General features: G+C 57.1%; 8 protein-coding genes across 8 annotated transcripts; 4 read left to right on the forward strand and 4 right to left on the reverse strand.

The window, feature by feature from the left end:
* Nucleotides 1-1,399: 1,399 nt before the first annotated feature.
* SCHCODRAFT_02646125 (uncharacterized protein) lies at nt 1,400-3,447 on the forward strand. Its single transcript, XM_003025844.2, has 5 exons — nt 1,400-1,665; nt 1,713-2,033; nt 2,083-2,198; nt 2,248-2,381; nt 2,435-3,447. The coding sequence occupies exons 1-5, from the start codon at nt 1,505-1,507 to the stop codon at nt 3,194-3,196; spliced, it is 1,494 nt and encodes a 497-aa protein (XP_003025890.1). The 5' UTR covers nt 1,400-1,504; the 3' UTR covers nt 3,197-3,447.
* Nucleotides 3,358-3,771, reverse strand: SCHCODRAFT_02559023 (uncharacterized protein; the record flags this gene model as incomplete). Its single annotated transcript, XM_050343743.1, has 1 exon — nt 3,358-3,771. A coding segment is annotated over one exon (414 nt), but the record flags the coding sequence as incomplete, so codon positions are not given.
* A 54-nt stretch (nt 3,772-3,825) lies between these two features.
* SCHCODRAFT_02559024 (uncharacterized protein) lies at nt 3,826-4,905 on the reverse strand (the record flags this gene model as incomplete). The annotated part of the gene is made up of 2 exons (XM_003025839.2): nt 4,061-4,905; nt 3,826-4,014 (listed from the first exon to the last, which is right to left on the reverse strand). Coding segments are annotated over exons 1-2 (1,011 nt in total), but the record flags the coding sequence as incomplete, so codon positions are not given.
* A 124-nt stretch (nt 4,906-5,029) lies between these two features.
* On the reverse strand, nt 5,030-6,735 carry SCHCODRAFT_02646128 (uncharacterized protein). Its single transcript, XM_003025838.2, has 2 exons — nt 6,431-6,735; nt 5,030-6,381 (listed from the first exon to the last, which is right to left on the reverse strand). The coding sequence occupies exons 1-2, from the start codon at nt 6,509-6,511 to the stop codon at nt 5,146-5,148; spliced, it is 1,317 nt and encodes a 438-aa protein (XP_003025884.1). The 5' UTR covers nt 6,512-6,735; the 3' UTR covers nt 5,030-5,145.
* Nucleotides 6,736-6,877: 142 nt separating this feature from the next.
* Nucleotides 6,878-9,980, reverse strand: Lcc2 (multicopper oxidase). Its single transcript, XM_050341215.1, has 18 exons — nt 9,787-9,980; nt 9,714-9,726; nt 9,543-9,663; nt 9,254-9,292; nt 9,076-9,192; nt 9,016-9,025; nt 8,950-8,958; nt 8,807-8,896; nt 8,671-8,748; nt 8,367-8,578; nt 7,915-8,299; nt 7,785-7,861; nt 7,638-7,728; nt 7,568-7,586; nt 7,474-7,512; nt 7,405-7,421; nt 7,216-7,281; nt 6,878-7,166 (listed from the first exon to the last, which is right to left on the reverse strand). The coding sequence occupies exons 1-18, from the start codon at nt 9,887-9,889 to the stop codon at nt 7,096-7,098; spliced, it is 1,557 nt and encodes a 518-aa protein (XP_050196849.1). The 5' UTR covers nt 9,890-9,980; the 3' UTR covers nt 6,878-7,095.
* Nucleotides 9,981-12,693: 2,713 nt separating this feature from the next.
* Nucleotides 12,694-13,170, forward strand: SCHCODRAFT_02646141 (uncharacterized protein). The gene is made up of 3 exons (XM_050346485.1): nt 12,694-12,772; nt 12,817-13,007; nt 13,058-13,170. The coding sequence occupies exons 1-3, from the start codon at nt 12,707-12,709 to the stop codon at nt 13,107-13,109; spliced, it is 309 nt and encodes a 102-aa protein (XP_050196850.1). The 5' UTR covers nt 12,694-12,706; the 3' UTR covers nt 13,110-13,170.
* Nucleotides 13,171-13,291: 121 nt separating this feature from the next.
* SCHCODRAFT_02646145 (DUF1900-domain-containing protein) lies at nt 13,292-15,366 on the forward strand. Its single transcript, XM_003025843.2, has 5 exons — nt 13,292-13,332; nt 13,385-14,247; nt 14,297-14,502; nt 14,637-14,969; nt 15,025-15,366. The coding sequence occupies exons 1-5, from the start codon at nt 13,301-13,303 to the stop codon at nt 15,163-15,165; spliced, it is 1,575 nt and encodes a 524-aa protein (XP_003025889.1). The 5' UTR covers nt 13,292-13,300; the 3' UTR covers nt 15,166-15,366.
* Nucleotides 15,367-15,550: 184 nt separating this feature from the next.
* Nucleotides 15,551-17,065, forward strand: SCHCODRAFT_02646148 (uncharacterized protein). Its single transcript, XM_003025842.2, has 8 exons — nt 15,551-15,641; nt 15,694-15,772; nt 15,827-15,969; nt 16,038-16,137; nt 16,190-16,260; nt 16,319-16,499; nt 16,599-16,852; nt 16,919-17,065. The coding sequence occupies exons 1-8, from the start codon at nt 15,591-15,593 to the stop codon at nt 16,973-16,975; spliced, it is 936 nt and encodes a 311-aa protein (XP_003025888.1). The 5' UTR covers nt 15,551-15,590; the 3' UTR covers nt 16,976-17,065.
* Nucleotides 17,066-17,140: the final 75 nt, after the last annotated feature.

A 17,140-nucleotide genomic window follows, 5' to 3' on the forward strand; every position in this document is an offset into this window, starting at 1 on the left:
ATCACTGTAGAGACGAACGAGCTAGGAATCGTTCGGGGTTCGATGTCGAAGCTGTGGAAGAGCACACCCATGAACATTGCCTGCCCCCTAAGCGCATCCCTCTGACCCGTATAGGTGACGCCCATGGAGAGTATGCGCAGGTGCGCCGCGCAGAGCCGGAAGACATTCCTCTCTCCGCCACCAGCGATGCGCATGATTTGCGTGCCGATGAGCGAGGTGGCGACGTCTCGGTCAAATACTTGCCAGGCAGCTGCGAGCGTGATCATACACTCTGTGACTGCGCCGACCGTCATGTTGTACATTGTGACGACCTTGTGCCAGTGGACCCAGAGGCAGACGAGGGTATGAAGAGCCGAATTGCTCTCGCTGAAGGAAGTATGCTTGCGCGTCCGCGTTGGGAAGCGCTGCGATGCACTCGATCATTCCTAGGACAGCGGTGAGTAGAACGCGCGTAGCCTTGGCGCTCTTGACCTTATTCAAGGTTTTCAGGACGCGGTCGCTTTCGAGGGGTAGCAAGTAGTCGGACCAGCGAAACAGACAAGTTCAGAGCGAGTCGTCGAATGGCCACAGACGGCGATGCTCCTCCTGCCAGACCCTGGTGGTTTGGAGCAGATACTGACATACTGAAGCGTTACGATCGCGACGATCATCTCCTTTCCCTTGGGGGTCGCAGTGTACTCCTCGAACGGGCGCGCAGGTGGCGATCCGAGTACGTTGTGAAGAGGGCGCGCCTGGAGCAATCTCTGGGCGAGTCTGAGATGAGCTGAACCTTCGCGAGTGCCTCTCGCCGATGGGTCTTCCCAACTGCTACGGATGCCTTGCACGGCGCCGTAGAGCCGACGTATGCGTGCCTCGAAGTTTGACGAAGGCGGTGCTAGCTATGGTTGGCCATGATCATCGTTGGGTTCAGGAGACATTTGATGCTGCGTATGGGCCGCAAGGAAATACCTGTGATGAGCGTGAGGGAAGAGCAAGATTACAAAAAGGACGGACTTGGAACTGACCGCGATGTCAACGCGACGAGTCGCGCTGACGCGCTTCACATGCCGCTACAGGCCGTATGACATTGTGCTCCCGCTGAAGCGCACAGTAGCAAATATCTTAGTTGATTATGAGAAAAGGGGAGCGGGCACGAAGAGAGATACGGCGCCAGCCGACTGGGGTAACAACGAATTGGATTGGAGTCAAGAGATATTAGGGACTGTCACAGTAGCGGTTTGGTGCGAGTTTGGTGAGAGTTCGGTGGGAAGTTTGGTGAGGTTCGGCCACGGGTTCGATAGGCTTGGTTTCGTGTACTTAGCCGCCAAACTCTGCGAAACCACTGCCCGGTTCGGTAGACGCTATGAGCGCCACACGGCGGAGTCTGAATTCGTTCCTCGACGCCGTCACGGTACCGCCGCGTCGTCCTTGTCCTGTCCGTCCGCTTCTGTCTGTCGTCAGCGTCACCCCCACCTCTCTCTCTCTCTCTCCCGTGCCAGGCCCTTGCCTGTTGTCTCGGCGTAACATGCCTAGCGAAGGCGAGAGGATCCGGACTCGGCTTGATGCCAAAAAGAAGCAGGCGCCCACGCCGTCGAAGAAGTCGCGCTCAAGGAAGGATGCCCCGGGGAAGGAGAACACCAGTACGGCGAGCATGCCTCCCACCCGCGCCGGGTCGGTCACAGTCCCGTGCGTAGTGTGATCCTCGCTCTGATTAGATGCTAACCGTACGACAGGTGGCGGCAGAAAATTGCGATACCCTACACGCACCAGCTGCTCGCCATCATCTCCGAGAAGACGAAGTACAAGATCGCATTCGGCTTCGACAAGGGCGCTGCGAGCCTGGTTCCCGCAGCCGAGGAAGACCCCAACAAGAACAATCCGACCGGTCTGACGCAGGTCGACCATGCGAAGTCCATCGCGCGCAAGCTGCTACTACCCACCGCTTCTGAGCAGGGCACCATCGAGTACGCTGTCAAGGACGGCGAGCTGAATGGTTGCTTCACCGAGGACCATCTCGGGGAGCTCGCGCTGATCATCAAGGCCCGCATCCTCGCGTACGTCCTTCCAGATCTCCCCGTACTTACGAAACTGACTGTTTCACAGCCTCAAGAGGATGTATGTTGAGAAGCGCAATCTCCTCGGCGAGACGGGCATGGGCCTCATCGACAACGGCCGGGAGGCTGACATGACTCAGGGATCGGAACTGAAGAACAAGTGGGGTACGTCGCGCATGATCTTGCCACTCCTTGAGCTGACGCCCCGTTGCAGACTCGATCCAGAAGACCTTCCCGTACTTCAAGACACTCCACAACATGATGGGTAGCAGTCCGACTGTCGACCGGGGTGCAATGGCCAACAGCACGACCCCCGTTGACACGTCCATTCTCGGGCGAGGAAGTCAGGTGCGCGGTGTGATCTGACTATCTATCAGCTCGTTTTCTCACTGTACCTGCAGCCTTTCGATGATCCGGTCGACCCATCCCATGTCGAGCCCTCAAGCAGACTGCAGTCCACGCCTCTCCCCGACGGAGCCTCGGCAACGCGCAAGAGATCTCGCAACCTGGAGTCCGACGTCTCTGATGCGGAGCGCACCGATGGCACGAGTGGTGGTGGTGATGGCCCCAACTCCGACTCTGACTCCAGCATGAGCAGCGTCGAGGCTCTCCCTGCAGCTCCAACCAGCAAGGCATCGGGAAGATCCCGGAAGAGTCGCACCCCGACCAAGCCGAGCGTAGCTCCCTCCCCTGCTCCTGCCTCTTCCCATAAGCGTCGTCAACCTATCGAAGTTGTTGCTGAGTCAGCTGCCGAGGATCGCAAGGCTCGGATCGATCTCGCCAAGTACAAGCTTCGCAAGAAGAACGAGCGCGCGGAGAAGAAGGCCCGTCTTAGCTACGAGGTCGAGCTGGCCAAGGTCAAGCAGAAGGAGATGGAGTTCGAACTTCGGCAGCTGAACGAGCGTTACGCACGTGAGGAGGCTGAGCGGCAGCGGAACTTTCAGCGCGAGATGATGCTTCATCAACTCGAGCTCGAGCGTATTCGTGCGGGCCTTCCTGCTGCTTCTGACCAGCCCGCTGGGGGTCTGGCCTCTGCTAAGGCTGGACCGTCATCGGGAGGTATCAGCCCGGGCATGTCTGCCATGCCGTCGCAGTCAAGCAACGTGCACCCTGTTGACCCTGCCCTTTTTGCTGGCCCCCCTCCGTCTGGCCCATTCTACTGATGGATCTTTGTATGTCCAATTTGTCCACTCCATTGCACTCCTTAAATGCCCTCACTCTCTTTACTGTGTTCTTCACATACATATCACTTGTAATACTTAATCATTCTACTGTTCTCTGCTGATGTGCATGCATCATGCCATACTTATATACTCTATTGCTGGTGGCTGAATAACGCTTCCTTCAACTGTGCCCGCTTGTACCTGCCCTCTAGAAGCTCAATATCATCATCCTCATCCAGTTCCTGCTCTGTGCGTGAAGTCTCCTGACGTCGGTGGTGGCGCCAGTGACGTTCGAACCTTCGAACCTTCTTGGCGTAGCGACGACCTTCTCGGTAGAAGCGATTGCTGTCCAGTGTACCCGTATCCTCATGTCGCAATGCAAAGCAGTGGAGATGAATGCAGGATGTGACCCATAGCGCTGCATATTTGAGGCCCTTCGTTGAGTCTACTGCAACTCGAAGTCCTTTGAGGGATGCCCAGCGACACTTGATGAAACCAACACAGTGCTCCGAGCGAACACGAACTCGTGAGACATGATAGTTATATCTTGTGTTCTCCGGAAGCTCCTTTTCAGGTCTGAAAATTGCAATCAATTTGGTATGCGCCAACTGGAAATGATAACCGACAAACTTCTTGTATGGTGATTGGCACCATTTACGAAGAGGGTATGCAGTGTCTGCCCAGACCCACTCCTCTTCTCGAAGAAGAACTTCATGTTGATTGGCAATACGGGTCTGCTCCCACGCTGTGGCATCGTGCTGGCTTCCAGGAAGACCGATAGCGTAATCAATGATCATGCAATCGGGTGTCGACACCAGCTAAACTGTTGATTAGAGCATGAAAAAGCTTAGGGAGAATACGTACTTGGACGTTGAGCGAATAGTTGGACTTTCGGTCGTAGAACGTGTTACCGAAGTGACCCGGACGGCGGAAGAGCGGTATCAGAGTTCCATCGACCATCAGCCAGCCATCCCGCCAAGCTGGGCATGACACATTCTCAACCCAGTCCTTTGCCTTCTCCTTTTCCGCATCACCAGGCCACTGCAGTGCTGCGGTGCGGAAACGCTCTCCGCACACCGCCTTGATGACACGGGAGGTAACGAGATTAATCGTTCCATACCCCACGCCAAAGAGCAGAGCAACCTTGAGGCCACTTGCTGCGTTGCCATGGTGACCGAAGCGGTATAGCGCGATGGCTAGTTGATGTGCGACAGGCATCTGGCTGTTGTTCGAATTATTATGGAAGACGGGATCATCTTCGATAACTGCCAGGAGGGCATCGAAACAAGCAGGCGAGATCCGAAGGTACGAGCGGAAGATCTCTGGGCGATGGACCTTGTACTCGTTCAAGAGGTTGTGGAGGAGTTCCGATGACTTCGGGATCCGCTGGCGCTCCTGCAGATAGCGATGGCTGTAGAGCTCCTCCATTTTCTTCATGTATGCCTCAGCAGCAGTGAGATCCTCGTCAGACATGTCTATATCTGAGTCATCGGATGAGGACGAGGACGAGGATGAGCTGGAAGAGTCTGAGGAGCCACTCGAGATGTCCGATGAGTCCAGATCATCGTCACTATCCCAGTCGTCGTCATAATCCAGCGTGTGACGTTCCAGCTCAGCAATCCAGTCGATGAGGAAGGCCTGCTCAAGCGCTTCCGCTGCTTCGTTGCGCGCAGATCGCGATGGCATGGCGAGGGAGGCGAACGGGAGGCAGCACAACGCACTATGTGACGCGCCTCTGGCGTGACATTGGCTGACGCGGACTTTGTGGCTGCCGACACATGCCGAGCCGTATTTTGTGGCGAGTTTCATTCGAACGCGGTTTCATAGAGATTTGCCAGGGGCACAGTCAAAGTTGAACTCCACCAAACTAGCTTACGGAACCTGCACGAAACCTCTCACCGAACTCTCACCAAACTCGCACCAAACCGCTACTGTGACAGTCCCTATTACTACTTTGTCTTCGCCTGTTTACGCGGCCGCTCATCCTGCTCCTGCAACTTCTGAAGGACTTCCTCGAGCTGACCGACGCGGTTAAGCGCAATGCCAAGATCGTGAAGACTCCCCCGAAGTTCCTCGCGTGACCCCACCAGCGTACCCTCCGTCGCCTGGAGCTGGTCCTGCGTAGTGCGAAGTTCCTCCTCAGCCCCTCTCAACTTGCGCCGCATCTCGTCCAGTTCGCTCGCCGCCTGGCGCGCACGGACTTGCGCTGCAGCCGCATCTTTATACATCCTATCGCGCGAAGCCGTGGCGTCGGCGGCAGCCTGCTGAGCAGTCGCAGTCTCTCTTTGCGCGGATACGAGTTGGGCTTGCGAGGCCCCATCAGAGGCCTTCGCTGCGGCGACGGCCACATCGAGGGCTTCCTTCATCCTGTGGACCTCCTCCTCCAGCTCCTCAAGGCGTATCTCAGCAATTTGCGCCCGCGCGTCTGCCTCATCCGCCCGTCGACCCTCTGCCAGACTGTGGCTTCGCGCAAACATCTCCCGCTCCTCTGCCGCTGAAGCCCGCGCGTTGAGCGCTTCGGTACGCTCCTCCAGAGCTTTGATGCGCAGATAGTACGCCAGGCGAGCAAGAGCTGACCTATCCGGCACGCCACCAGCAGGCTGATGCGGATCGCGCTCCACCCACGGGATGCTCTGCAGCTCAAGCGGCCTGGCTTTGGGCGTGGGGACGACGAACACGCTCGCGGCGTGTAAGCTGGTAGCGACGATGTACGTAAGGGGGTAAGCACGCTCATCGCGCGCGTGCGGGACAGGAAGTCCGGGTTGGTAGGCGGAAACTCCAGAATGAGGGCTGGGGAAGGAATTCCCAACGGCGGCGGAAGCGGTCAAGTCGAAGGAGATGGGAGAGGAAAGGTTTGGGGAGGGCGTCCTGCCGTACGCCTCAGGATGTACGAGAGGTGAGGGCGGTGGAAGGCGCGCGCTAAAGACAGTGAACATGCCAGAAGACCCCGCGGGCGCGTTTTCAGTTGCAGCTGAGGTCGACGCTGCGACCGACGAGGACGTAAAGGCATCCTGATGGGCCCGTTTGCGGCGGCTTCTGCGGTTCGATTGAACAGTCTTCGCAGGCTCTTGTGCCCCAGGCGATCCACTAGTGCCAGGGTGCATTGACAAGAGGGAGGGGTCGATCACGTCGAGATAAGATGCCGCTGGGTCAGAAAGAGTGGGAGGAAACGTCTGCAGCGCGTCCTGTGGTGTGGTCAGCGAGAGACGCACGAAGAAAGATATCAGCACGCACCTGCTGCGAGCTTAGTGTGGTCGACTGAGTATCGTTTGCCCCACATTTCGCGCGCGATCGTGTTGAAGGTCTCCCAGACATGACGGGCGAGTAGCAAGAGAAGAAGGGAGAGAAAGCGTGCGTTCTCGACCCGTTTCACCCCGTTATAAGGCAGTCTTCGGGGAGGTCCTCCGCGCAAGGCTTACACGAAAGGCTTCCGCGGAAGCCCGTCAAATATTACGCAAAGCGGCAGGCGTAGGACGAACGAGCGTAGTGATGTTCTCCAGCAAGTCTCGTCGAGAATAGAGGGTAAACGATCTGACGACATGTTGGTAGGAAGTAAGGAGTCTATCACTTCCCAAAACGGATTTCTTTGTTCGCCGCGGTCGGCCCGGCGGACCGGGGCGCGCCTGCTTCGAACCCAAATCTCGAGCATTGGGACCAGCAAGCTTCATGGCCTCTCCAGGTCCGAGCAGAGAAATATTTCTATCAGTAAACACTCATTCTTCCCTAACGTAGCTTCCCCCCGTCAGCCAGAGCATATAGGCCTTGAGAATCAACCCTCGTGAATATATACCACATATATAAGGATGACAAGCATAGTGAGAAGCCGAGAACAAAGGATACATGGTTGGCGTTCAAAGTCCTCGTAGCATGACTGGCGCATTCGACGGAGGCCGCGAGGTCTAGTCAACGAGTCCACCCAGTTCATCATCAGACAACGAGTCGTACTTGGGACAGAGATCACCGTACGCAGCTACAATCGATCGTGAGCGACCATGAGTAATGAATGAGGGGGGACTGACTTGGCTGTACGGACTCCGCCATACTATCCGTGTCCTCTGCCATTACGACGGCGAGACCAATGTCTAGGCAGGTCATCAGACGATGATAGGCAGCAGTGACCATACAGACGCACCAACTAAGCATTCCGTAACAAGAGGGAAGAGCGACGATATATCAGCATTTATCAGCGAGCTATGCGATGGACGTACGATGCCAGTCAATATGACTGGAGAAGTACGTCAGTAAAGAGTTCTTATCTCGCCCTAGAAACTGCGTACCAATGAAGGATCCAGGGCCCAGCATTGTCCGTCCTGAACCTGAAGGGAGACATCAATCTGCCGACTGCGACTTTGAACTGAAGCGCAAGCGCACCGAATCGTAGTATTGTCACCTGCATTGCGAGTATCAGCATGGACTCGTCCTCCAGAACATCTGCACATACCAGCTAATCCCGTGTTAACCACGTCCCGGCGAATAGGATTCGCGTAGTTGTAATCTGTGCTCCCTGCGCTGCGGACGACATCGAAGGTATGCTGATAGTAATGGTCAGCGAAGTAAGGATGAGTCGCAATCTGACGAGAGAACTCACCCCGTGCAGATGGAAAGGATGGGGCGCTCCCGCGCTGCCGCCAGGTATCGATATCTCAACGGTCTGGTTCGGCGGCACTGTACGCGCGTTGTCAAGATCATCTCGCAAGCAGAAAATGACCACGACTCACGCGTATACACGCTACCTTCTGGAAGTAGCTCCTGCGCAGTACGCGCTCCGCTCATCACCTGAAGCAGCACCGGCAGACTCGGCGGGATGAATGGCGCGCCGTTCATCGTGAACTGGAATGGGTCCAGCGTGAGGTCGATCGCGAGGTTGAGGTTTACGTCGGCTCCTCCTTGCTGAGGGAGACCAGGCGCGCCAGGGTTCTCGAGAGGACGGAGGGCGGTCTCCACAAACGGCGAAGAGGAGACGGGCTCGGTGTCGACCTCAGCGGGTTCAGAGGAGGACGCGCCGATGTAGTGGAGGACGGCGGAGTTAAGACCGCCTGCAAAGCCGATGGTACCGAAGCTGGGGTTGGCGCGGATCCAGTAGTTGCCGATACGTTGATTCGCCTGAAAGGAGAAGGAAAGCAGTCAGTCATCGGACGCACGGATCCACTCGACTGTGAGCTATACGCACATGAACTACTACGGAGTATCGCTGTCCCGCGAAGATCTCTAAGGAGTCCACCACTAGCGGCTGCGTATTCACGCCATCGGCCTCAATGATCGTCATATTGTGTCCGTGGATAGCGAAGGTGAAGCTCGGGTCGCAGGACAAGGACACGATGCGGAGGCGATAGCGACGGCCGCGAACGACGTTGATGCGAGTGAGATTAGTGAGCGATCCACCTAGCGCAGGGTGTCAGATGGACTTCGATGCGAGGGAAACAGCCTAAGCTAGGCCTGCTCTTGCGGAAATAGGTTTCCATGTACAGACTCACCATTGTATCTGCCCTTTCCGTTGATGAGGGTGGAGTCGGGCGTGCCGACGCCTATAATCGTCGGTGCCAACGCATGATCTGCATCGTGTCGTTAGTCGAGATGCTGTCTCGTTGGAAGGGATGAATCGAGACGTACACCAATCCGCAAGAGTGATCACAGTATTGTCGTCGTCGACATCGTACAGCGAAAGGTGAGGGTCTGCGGGATCGTATACCACCATCGCACCTGCGCACGTATCAGCGATGCTCGAGTCGGCCTCAAACGCATGCCACACATACCACGTAGTCCTGTCAATCAGACCGGCGATGAGCTTTGATATCAATGAAGCAGTGGAGGGACCTGACCGTCGCAGTACTTGATCGTTTTCAGCACGTGGATTGTCAATCGCAACAGGCTAAACTCACCTGCGTGCTCAGATGCGAGTGATACCAGAATGTCCCCGCCTGGTCGGGGACGCCGAACTCGTAGACGAAAGAGTCACCGGTAGCGATGGGGCATTGTGTGACTCCTGCAGGGCCATCCTACGGTCAAGTCAACACCGGTTCAATGACGACGCCGAGAACGCCGAAGTCTGGAACGCACCGCCCAATTGGAGTTCTTTTGGAAGAATCCATGCCAGTGCTAGAGGGGTAAACCGGTCAGTTGCGCCCAACAATTTAGATTGTGGGTGGGTGATACAAGCGAACGAGCGCATGGATAGGGGGACGGGACGATAGGCAATGATGAGCGGAAGGAGACAGAAGGAGAACGACGATCAGGTTGAGTACGAAGACGACGACCGGAAAAGTTCGAAGGGCCATGCAAGTGCACAGCGCGTCCATCAAGTGATAGACATTCGATGCAGAGGTGCGGGGACATCAAAGAAACTCACTATGGTCGTGCTCCTTAGCATGCGTGTGTCATTGAGCTGGTCTTGAACGTTGATTTGGAACGTGTCCCCCTTCGTGCCTGTGATGAGCTCTCCAGGAAATATACCGTTGGCGAGTACGGTCCTGAATATGAAGTGAGATGAGTCTGCTGCTGGCGCAAGAAATTCACGCACGGGCGAGAAAATCCTAGAGGGGAAAGCGGATCATCAGCATCTGCGAATGAAACGCTTGAAGACTGGCGCTTACCGTCCGGTGCGATTTCTTTGTTGACAATAGGTAGATTCCCTACAGGCCCGAGGGCCAGTGCGATAGGAACATATGCGAAAGTTGTGATCAATGAGACACGCATCGCGACGAGCGATAGTGAGACGAGGAGGTTATGAGAAGTCTGCAGCGCAGACACAGGGAGGCAAGATGGGAGGGCGAGCGGGACGAACGCGGCGGCGTTAGCTATGTCAAGAGTAGAAGACGGTGACGAGAGCATTTATACTCGCTCGAGAAGGCCATGCCACACGAGAAAGAATATCTGGCACGCCGCTCAACTCGATCTGTTGCTCGCACCCGTCCGACATTCGGCGTTCGCGCTGTCAGTTCACGACCAGGGGCGACTAGATGCGTGGATGGTGAGGCAAATACCACCGCGAAAGGAAAGACTGGCTGCGGCGCCTTCGCTTGGTATAGCAATCAGTCGAGCCATTGGGAAGCACTCACTCTCGTGCCTTCCATCGCAATTCACGAGATGCGATGGAGCGGGTGTCCAGAATACGGGGTAGTATGGCGTCTCGCATACCGGCCAGCAGTCCTACTCAACGGACTGACACACTCCGTATACCCGTCCGTGCGCCTCCTACATCGCCGCCGGGACTATTGAGCGGAACGGAACAGAGGTACGTCACCTTCTGATGAAGAAGAACGTCAACCTTTCAGGACAGTTATGCTGGCCGCCTGTCAACGTACCTATCGGACAGATGCACCCGACTGCCCCTGCTTGATGAGTGGCGCGTACAGCTCGTTAGGTCGTGGAATGATGATGCGGCCTTTGTTCTCCGCTTATGACTTGTCCTGTTAGACGGATGGAGGTACAGGTCAATGATAATGGTCACGCAGCTATTCAGGAAAAAAACACGTACACCGGAAGAGGTCTCCTCATTGCGAAAGACGCCGTAGCATCGCAAGGCGCGGATGGACTAGCGTTCTCCCGTGGCCCGCTGAACGAAGCCCGAACTCGTCAGTGAATGAGACGAGAAATGCGCAGGTGCACGACAAGCCTCCAGCCAGCCTCTCGGGCGCCGCCGAATGCTTCCGCGACCTTCTGACTGCGCTCCGATGGTCGCAAAAGACTGCTAAAGGATGACCTTCGAACGTCGTTCATATGGATCCTCTACGTCCCTTTAGCCACAATATTAAGCAGATGATCCCGGTGACGTTACGAAGAGTATCGAGCTCTCGCCCTTGACAACGCTGTTTCCCCCCGTGCCGGATGTCCTGTACGGCGAGTATGGCTGCCCAAAAGCACCCTCGATGTAGGTTTTCAGCGAAACTATCGCCAGTTGTATTGGAGACAAGAAATGTAGGTCGAGTCGCGACACCATACCTGCTGTACCCAAGCCGCCAACGGGGAAGTCGGAATTGCTCACCCCGCGGCCGCCGGATATGAGTGCGCAACGTCGCCGCAGTCACGACCTCTTGAGGTAAGTCGCGCGCAGAGGTCAGGTAACGCGAATGGGAGGCGCAGCAGCGACGACCATCAGCGTGCCTGCGCGGTACCGGTGAACAGAAGTCCTGATAGATTGTCAGAAGGCGAAGCCAACGTGAATGAGACACATAGTACTCAATGAGGCAAATCTGCGTCCTTCTTTCAGGGTGTCCCCGTAAGGACGAATACAACATGCAACTACGTACAGTTAGCATCATCGTCGACGCGGAGGGACTAAGGGGCCGTCAGTCCATCAATCAGGTCAACGGGACACCGAGGAATCGTAAGATGCGTAGAAGGGGCGAAGGGGACAAGGGTAGGAGCGGACAAGTAGACCGAAGGTCGGATCAGCCAAGAAGCGATTAGTTGGCGTCTCATTGCGCGCGTAAAGCAGGATTGGCGTCTAGCATTCCCGAGACATACCTTGTAAGTTCTGGATCGGGAGAGGCGTCTCTCCTTACGCGGGCTCTCGTCTGCCAGATAAAGTGAAGTTAGGTCGTGCCGACATCGATGGCTGATAACCCACCAGGTTGATCTCTTCGCGTTCAAACCCCCACTTACAGCAGAACGAGGAAGGAGTTCTACTGCGCGCGAGAATGCATGCACCTCGCGACTCTGCCAAGTGTTCGAAGGAGCCCCGGCGGCCGCCGTAGCTGTAGGTGCGAGTCCGATCTCTGGAAAAGGGTAGATGAGCTTGTAAGAGGGTCGGACGGACATCCATCCCGTATGAATGAGCACCGCCCCGTGTAGCGAATATCAGGCGTACCTTAGCACTCAACTACCTTAGGGTTTGGTGGCGAATCAAAGGCACCAAGTCCGTGATCGACGAGGCCGGCAACTAAGGGCCCCGAAGAAGGGAGACTTCGTATAGCGCCCGTCTAGGGCTTCAGGATCGGCCTCCATGACTGAGTATAGGTGTAATTTGACCAAGCTATCACTCAAGTCAAAGCACGGGGCGCATTCCCAGAGGATAGCACCGTGATGAATTCGTGCTGCGTCGGAACAGCGTGGGCTCACTGTGAAGCAGCCAGTTCGTCTGGAATTTCCGAGATGTGCACGACGGCTGCGGGCTTTTGATGGCCTGTGAGAGGAGTCCTGGTCAGCCGTTGTGAGGTGGCTGACAATAGCCTCCGTACCTTCGTGCCGTCATGTCGGCCAGTAAAGCGCGAGGCTTGACGGTACCGATGTATCGCGCTTCATAGTCCCGGCGAACAGCGATAGTCAGCCTATTAGTCGGAGAAGCGAGCATACATCGAAGCAAGAGGGCGATCACCATGTCGGGCTGCGCCCATTGAAAGTCAACAAGGCGGCTTGAAGGTTCGACCCGAGGGCCGGGCGCACGGAGACCGAGGATCGGATGCGCAGAGTCTATGAGCGAAGATGGAAGCAAGCAAAGGAATAAGATGGTGTGATGCTCACCAAAGGTATATAGTCGATGGGGCAGCCTTTGTGAACCCAGCTAAACCCGCCATGATGCTGTTAACGAAAACAATTTCGCTCCTCTTGCTCCTCGTAATCGGGGCGAGCGCTAGTGCTGTGAGTAGGGACATGCAGAACAGACTCGAGCTCATGCTATCCAGAGCTTCGCGCGCCAGGAGAGCGTCAGTGCGGAGAACGAATCGGCCACCGCCTATACGTCCACGACAGCGCCTGAAGCGTCTGGGACTACGGTCGTCACCTCGGAGCTAACCGCCGCGCGACTCGTGCAGACCATCATCGACGAAGCGCCCTACATTGTCGAAGTGAGCCAGGAGGTGGTGTGGACGATAACGTGAGTCCTGACGAAATGGGTTGAGGCAGATTCGAGCTGACACGGCGCAGAACTACGATCGCGCCAGAAGTGACGACGGAGGCCGCAACATCAGTAGCTTAGGCTCCATAGTCTTCAATATCGGTGTATACCCGTATATTCATTATGAGGGTGATGTGAACTACGGAACGAGCATGAGAGCGTGAGCCAAGGAGTGATTCGGCAAGCGCCGACTCGAATGATGCCCATCAAGCGCCGGACCGCCGAAACCGATCGCTGCGTCGTGGCGACGGCCTCTCGTAGATCTCACCGCCATGTCGCGTTTTATTCGAGCATCTAAGTATCGGTGAGCTAGGGTCAGCGCGAATGTACAATGTTTTTCTCAAGCTATGATCTAGGCATGTGTACGGCCAGGGAACAGCGAAGAAGGAACTCATCATCGAGAATGTCAAGGTCACGAACAACGCCTGGGACACGAACATCGTCGCCGCGTCCGGGCAGTATCTGAGCATCAACTGGAACGCGAGCGGCGGCGGTGCCTTTGCAATTGTCCCCCTCCCCTCTCCCTTCGGCACGATCCCCAACTTCCCGAACAAGCTTCCCGACACGCTCCCCCTCGCCCGCTCGCACACAGCCCCCGTGCTCGATACCGACTGGTCCCCTCACAACGACTCAGTCGTCGCGTCTGGCGGTGACGATGGCAGGCTCTGCGTCTGGAAGGTCGACGCCGCCGACTTCGAGGGCTGGGGCGCCGAAGGCTGGGTCCCGCGCGACTTCGATCCCGTCGCGCGCATCGACGCGTCCGCGAAGAAGGTCGGCCAGGTCCTCTGGCACCCAACCGCGCAGAACGTGCTCGCATCCGCGTCCGGCGAGCACCTCGTCAAGCTCTGGGACCTCGGCGCGCCCGAATCACCCCGATCCACGCTCGCCGGGCACGGCGACGCGATCCAAAGCCTGAGCTTCAACGCGTCCGGCACGCTGCTCGCGACCACCTGCCGCGACCGCAAGCTGCGCATCTTCGATCCGCGCGCAGGGCCCGAGCCCGTACGCGTTACTGACGGGCACGGCGGCATCAAGGGCAGCCGCGTTGTCTGGATGGGGGAGATGGACCGCATCGCGACTACCGGCTTCTCCAAGATGAGCGATCGGCAGGTCGCGCTTTGGGAGACGGGCTCGCTCAAGAACCTGAAGACGATGGTGCTCGATCAGTCCAGCGGCGTCATCATGCCCTTCTGGTCCGACAACAACATCCTTTTCCTTGGTGCGTGGCGTGTGCTAGAAGCCGACGCGCGAGCTGACATTGATCACAGCTGGCAAGGGCGACGGAAACATCCGCTATTACGAGTATGAGAACGACGCGCTGTACGCGCTCGACGAGTTCAAGTCCTCCGAACCTCAACGCGGCATGGCTTTCCTTCCCCGCCGCGCCCTCAACGTCGCCGAGTGCGAGATCGCGCGCGCGTACAAGGTTCACGGCAACTCCATCGAACCCATCCCCTTCCGCGTCCCTCGCAAGGTGTGTAACCCACCCTCTTCTATCCTCCTCTCCCCATCATTTGCTCGCTTCTCGTCGTGCATCCATCTTGACCTCGCTCCTTCTCCAGTTCCACCACTTCCCCTTCGCGACATTGCTCATTTTTCCTCTTTCAGGCCGACTCTTTCCAATCCGACATCTACCCGCCAGCGCTCTCGACCGAGCCCGCGCTCACCGCTGCTGAGTTCTTTGCGGGCAAGACCGTTCCTCCTAAGCTGGTCGACCTCGCTAGCGGCACAAGTTTCACGTCGCCTGTGACACCCGGGTCCATCCCGCCAACCCCGGCATCTGCTGCGCCACCGCCTGCCGCTGCCGCTCCCGCCCCGACACCGACGCGCACGTTCACGGCGCCTGCGCCTGAGCCTGCTGCTGCTCCCGAGCCCGCACCAGCTCCTCGCGCGGAGTCAGCTCCTGCGCCTGCGCCGACGCGCGCTGAATCTTCCAAGGAGGTTAGTCTATAGTCGGTTCTTCTTCTTTGCGGAGCGGTAGCTGACCATCTGCCAGCTCTCGCATCTCAAGGAGGAGAACGCGACGCTCACAGCTGAGCTGCGCGAGGCACGCGAGAAGATCCGCAACCTCGAGCTCCAACTCGAGACGCACAAGGCGAATGCGCGGAAGGCGGCGGCGGCCTTGTTGGACGCGTAGGGCAACTGCTAGCTCTCCTTCTGAGGATGCAGTCCATTGTGTGAGATGAAATTGACCTGGGTGTAAGGATGTTGTAGCATGGAAGGACGGATCATAGAATGCATGGACTGCTACGATAGACGTGTACAATGGCGTACATGTACATACGCGCAGCTGTACGCTTTGATAACCCAAAAACTTGACTGCTGGTTTCATTTCCTCCTTGTGCCCTGATTCGAGGGCTCAGACGCCCGTTTTGTGCTACATGTCCTCAGCGCTAGTGTGTCTCAAGCAAGTCCCAAGACTCGAACCATGCATTCGGAAGTTGAACTTGTTTTCACGTGCACGACGGTAACCTCGGACCGAAACGCGGATCACCCCGGCTACCCCGCACGCCGGTACTTGACGCGAACCTCCATCCCCTCGACGCGTTCCCATCCCCCATCATGTCTGTCGACCTCGCGAAAGTAGTTGGGCACCAGACTGAGGACGTTCCGGTGCGTGTCGCTGCTCGTCTTCATCTCCCAATCCTCATGAACACTTGTACAGGTTGACTGGAACCGGCGCGATCTTCTGCTCTACGCCGCTGGCATCGGCGCCAAGAAGGATGACCTCCCCCTCGTTTATGGTACATGCCTCGCGACGCGCCAGAGCCAGCCATATCTCACCCCGCTACCGACAGAGCTGCACAAGGACTTCGCCCCGATCCCCACCTACCCGGTTGTCCTGCCGCTGAAGGGCGCTGGGTCCGATGTGAACTTGTTCGCAGACCGTATTACGGGGAAGCCGGTTCCCGGACTCCCATCCTTGGACCCGAATCGAGTGGTACGTCTGTACACTCGCAGCTATACCACTACCCTCCCCGCCTCTGCAATCGCTAACGCCCACATCAGGTTCATGGCAGCCAGTCGATCGAGATCCTGAAGCCTCTTCCCTTGGAGAGTGGCCCAGGTTGGAAGTGGACATCGCGCTATGTTGCAGTGGCCGAGAACAGTACGCGCGTCCTCGCTACCGGGACTGCCTTTACTAACTCGCAGACCTGAAGAGAGCGGCATCATTCTCACCGCGGAGAACACACTCGTCGGCGCCGATGGACAGGCGTACGCGAAGCTCTACGTGCGCTTTACTCTCTACTTTTCCCGAGTGTATGCTAATCTCCCTCCGTACTATCCAGTCTTCCTCCTTCAACGTCGGCGCTAAAGCTACTGGTCAGCGCTTCGCGAAGGCTATCGCTGGGCCACCGCAAGCGAAGCCTGCACCCAAGCGCGCGCCGGACTACGTCTACAAAGATCAGACAACGCCAGAGCAAGCGCTCGTGTACCGGTTGAGCGGGGACTACAACCCTTTGCATATCGGTGAGTAGCACAAAATATCTTCCATGGGCCCCTACCCTGCATTCTCCCACCGTTCCTGTGTACTACGATGCGACATTCGTTTGCTGACCATTTAAACAGACCCCAGCATTGGGAAAGCCGCAGGCTTCGGCGGCGTCATCCTCCACGGCCTCTCCACCTTCGGCTTCGCCGCTCGCGCGGTCATTGCTACCGTTGGCGGTGGTGACCCTCGCACCCTTACACTTTTCGGTGTGCGCTTCACATCCCCCGTACGTCCAGGCGATGGGCTCGAAACGAAGATCTGGGAAGTCGAGGGCGCGGGCGCCGGCGAAGTTGAGCTCGTGTTCGAGACGCTGAATGTGACGACGGGCAAGGTGAGTTCGCAAAGGCTTGCCTTTCATGACGAGACCTTCTTTACTTCGGTGCTGACGGATTGCTAGGTCGCGCTCGGATCCGGGATAGCGCGCGTCAAGAAGGCATCGCAGGCAAAACTGTGAGCAAGCTAAGCCATAGTCGTAGGTCAATTTAGTCCATTTGTGTACATTATGCTTGGATATGGTTCGAAATGACAACGGAATTCATCTCTACTGATGCTCGGTGCGAGCTATAAGGCAACGGGGCGCGCTTGGCGAGATGACTGACTTCTCAACATGGCTGGGCGA

This window comes from Schizophyllum commune, assembly GCF_000143185.2.
Source record: "Schizophyllum commune H4-8 unplaced genomic scaffold SCHCOscaffold_23, whole genome shotgun sequence".
Lineage (NCBI taxonomy): Eukaryota > Fungi > Basidiomycota > Agaricomycetes > Agaricales > Schizophyllaceae > Schizophyllum > Schizophyllum commune.

What these genes read in the sequence shown, in the direction of transcription:
- SCHCODRAFT_02646125 (XM_003025844.2), top strand. Translation starts at nt 1,505, where the DNA reads ATGCCTAGCGAAGGCGAGAGGATCCGGACTCGGCTTGATGCCAAAAAG. An exon ending in GCCGGGTCGGTCACAGTCCC is followed by an intron (nt 1,666 to 1,712) that starts GTGCGTAGTGTG and finishes ACCGTACGACAG; the next exon opens with GTGGCGGCAGAAAATTGCGA. An exon ending in ATCAAGGCCCGCATCCTCGC is followed by an intron (nt 2,034 to 2,082) that starts GTACGTCCTTCC and finishes ACTGTTTCACAG; the next exon opens with CCTCAAGAGGATGTATGTTG.
- SCHCODRAFT_02646128 (XM_003025838.2), bottom strand. Translation starts at nt 6,511, where the DNA reads ATGTCTGGGAGACCTTCAACACGATCGCGCGCGAAATGTGGGGCAAAC. An exon ending in CCACACTAAGCTCGCAGCAG is followed by an intron (nt 6,382 to 6,430) that starts GTGCGTGCTGAT and finishes ACCACACCACAG; the next exon opens with GACGCGCTGCAGACGTTTCC.
- Lcc2 (XM_050341215.1), bottom strand. Translation starts at nt 9,889, where the DNA reads ATGCGTGTCTCATTGATCACAACTTTCGCATATGTTCCTATCGCACTG. An exon ending in ATCCTTTCCATCTGCACGGG is followed by an intron (nt 7,729 to 7,784) that starts GTGAGTTCTCTC and finishes CATTACTATCAG; the next exon opens with CATACCTTCGATGTCGTCCG. An exon ending in GGCGGAGTCCGTACAGCCAA is followed by an intron (nt 7,167 to 7,215) that starts GTCAGTCCCCCC and finishes GATCGATTGTAG; the next exon opens with CTGCGTACGGTGATCTCTGT.
- SCHCODRAFT_02646141 (XM_050346485.1), top strand. Translation starts at nt 12,707, where the DNA reads ATGATGCTGTTAACGAAAACAATTTCGCTCCTCTTGCTCCTCGTAATC. An exon ending in TCGGGGCGAGCGCTAGTGCT is followed by an intron (nt 12,773 to 12,816) that starts GTGAGTAGGGAC and finishes CATGCTATCCAG; the next exon opens with AGCTTCGCGCGCCAGGAGAG. An exon ending in GAGGTGGTGTGGACGATAAC is followed by an intron (nt 13,008 to 13,057) that starts GTGAGTCCTGAC and finishes GACACGGCGCAG; the next exon opens with AACTACGATCGCGCCAGAAG.
- SCHCODRAFT_02646145 (XM_003025843.2), top strand. Translation starts at nt 13,301, where the DNA reads ATGTCGCGTTTTATTCGAGCATCTAAGTATCG. An exon ending in CCTTCCGCGTCCCTCGCAAG is followed by an intron (nt 14,503 to 14,636) that starts GTGTGTAACCCA and finishes TTCCTCTTTCAG; the next exon opens with GCCGACTCTTTCCAATCCGA. An exon ending in GCGCTGAATCTTCCAAGGAG is followed by an intron (nt 14,970 to 15,024) that starts GTTAGTCTATAG and finishes ACCATCTGCCAG; the next exon opens with CTCTCGCATCTCAAGGAGGA.
- SCHCODRAFT_02646148 (XM_003025842.2), top strand. Translation starts at nt 15,591, where the DNA reads ATGTCTGTCGACCTCGCGAAAGTAGTTGGGCACCAGACTGAGGACGTT. An exon ending in AGGCGTACGCGAAGCTCTAC is followed by an intron (nt 16,261 to 16,318) that starts GTGCGCTTTACT and finishes CGTACTATCCAG; the next exon opens with TCTTCCTCCTTCAACGTCGG. An exon ending in CTACAACCCTTTGCATATCG is followed by an intron (nt 16,500 to 16,598) that starts GTGAGTAGCACA and finishes CCATTTAAACAG; the next exon opens with ACCCCAGCATTGGGAAAGCC.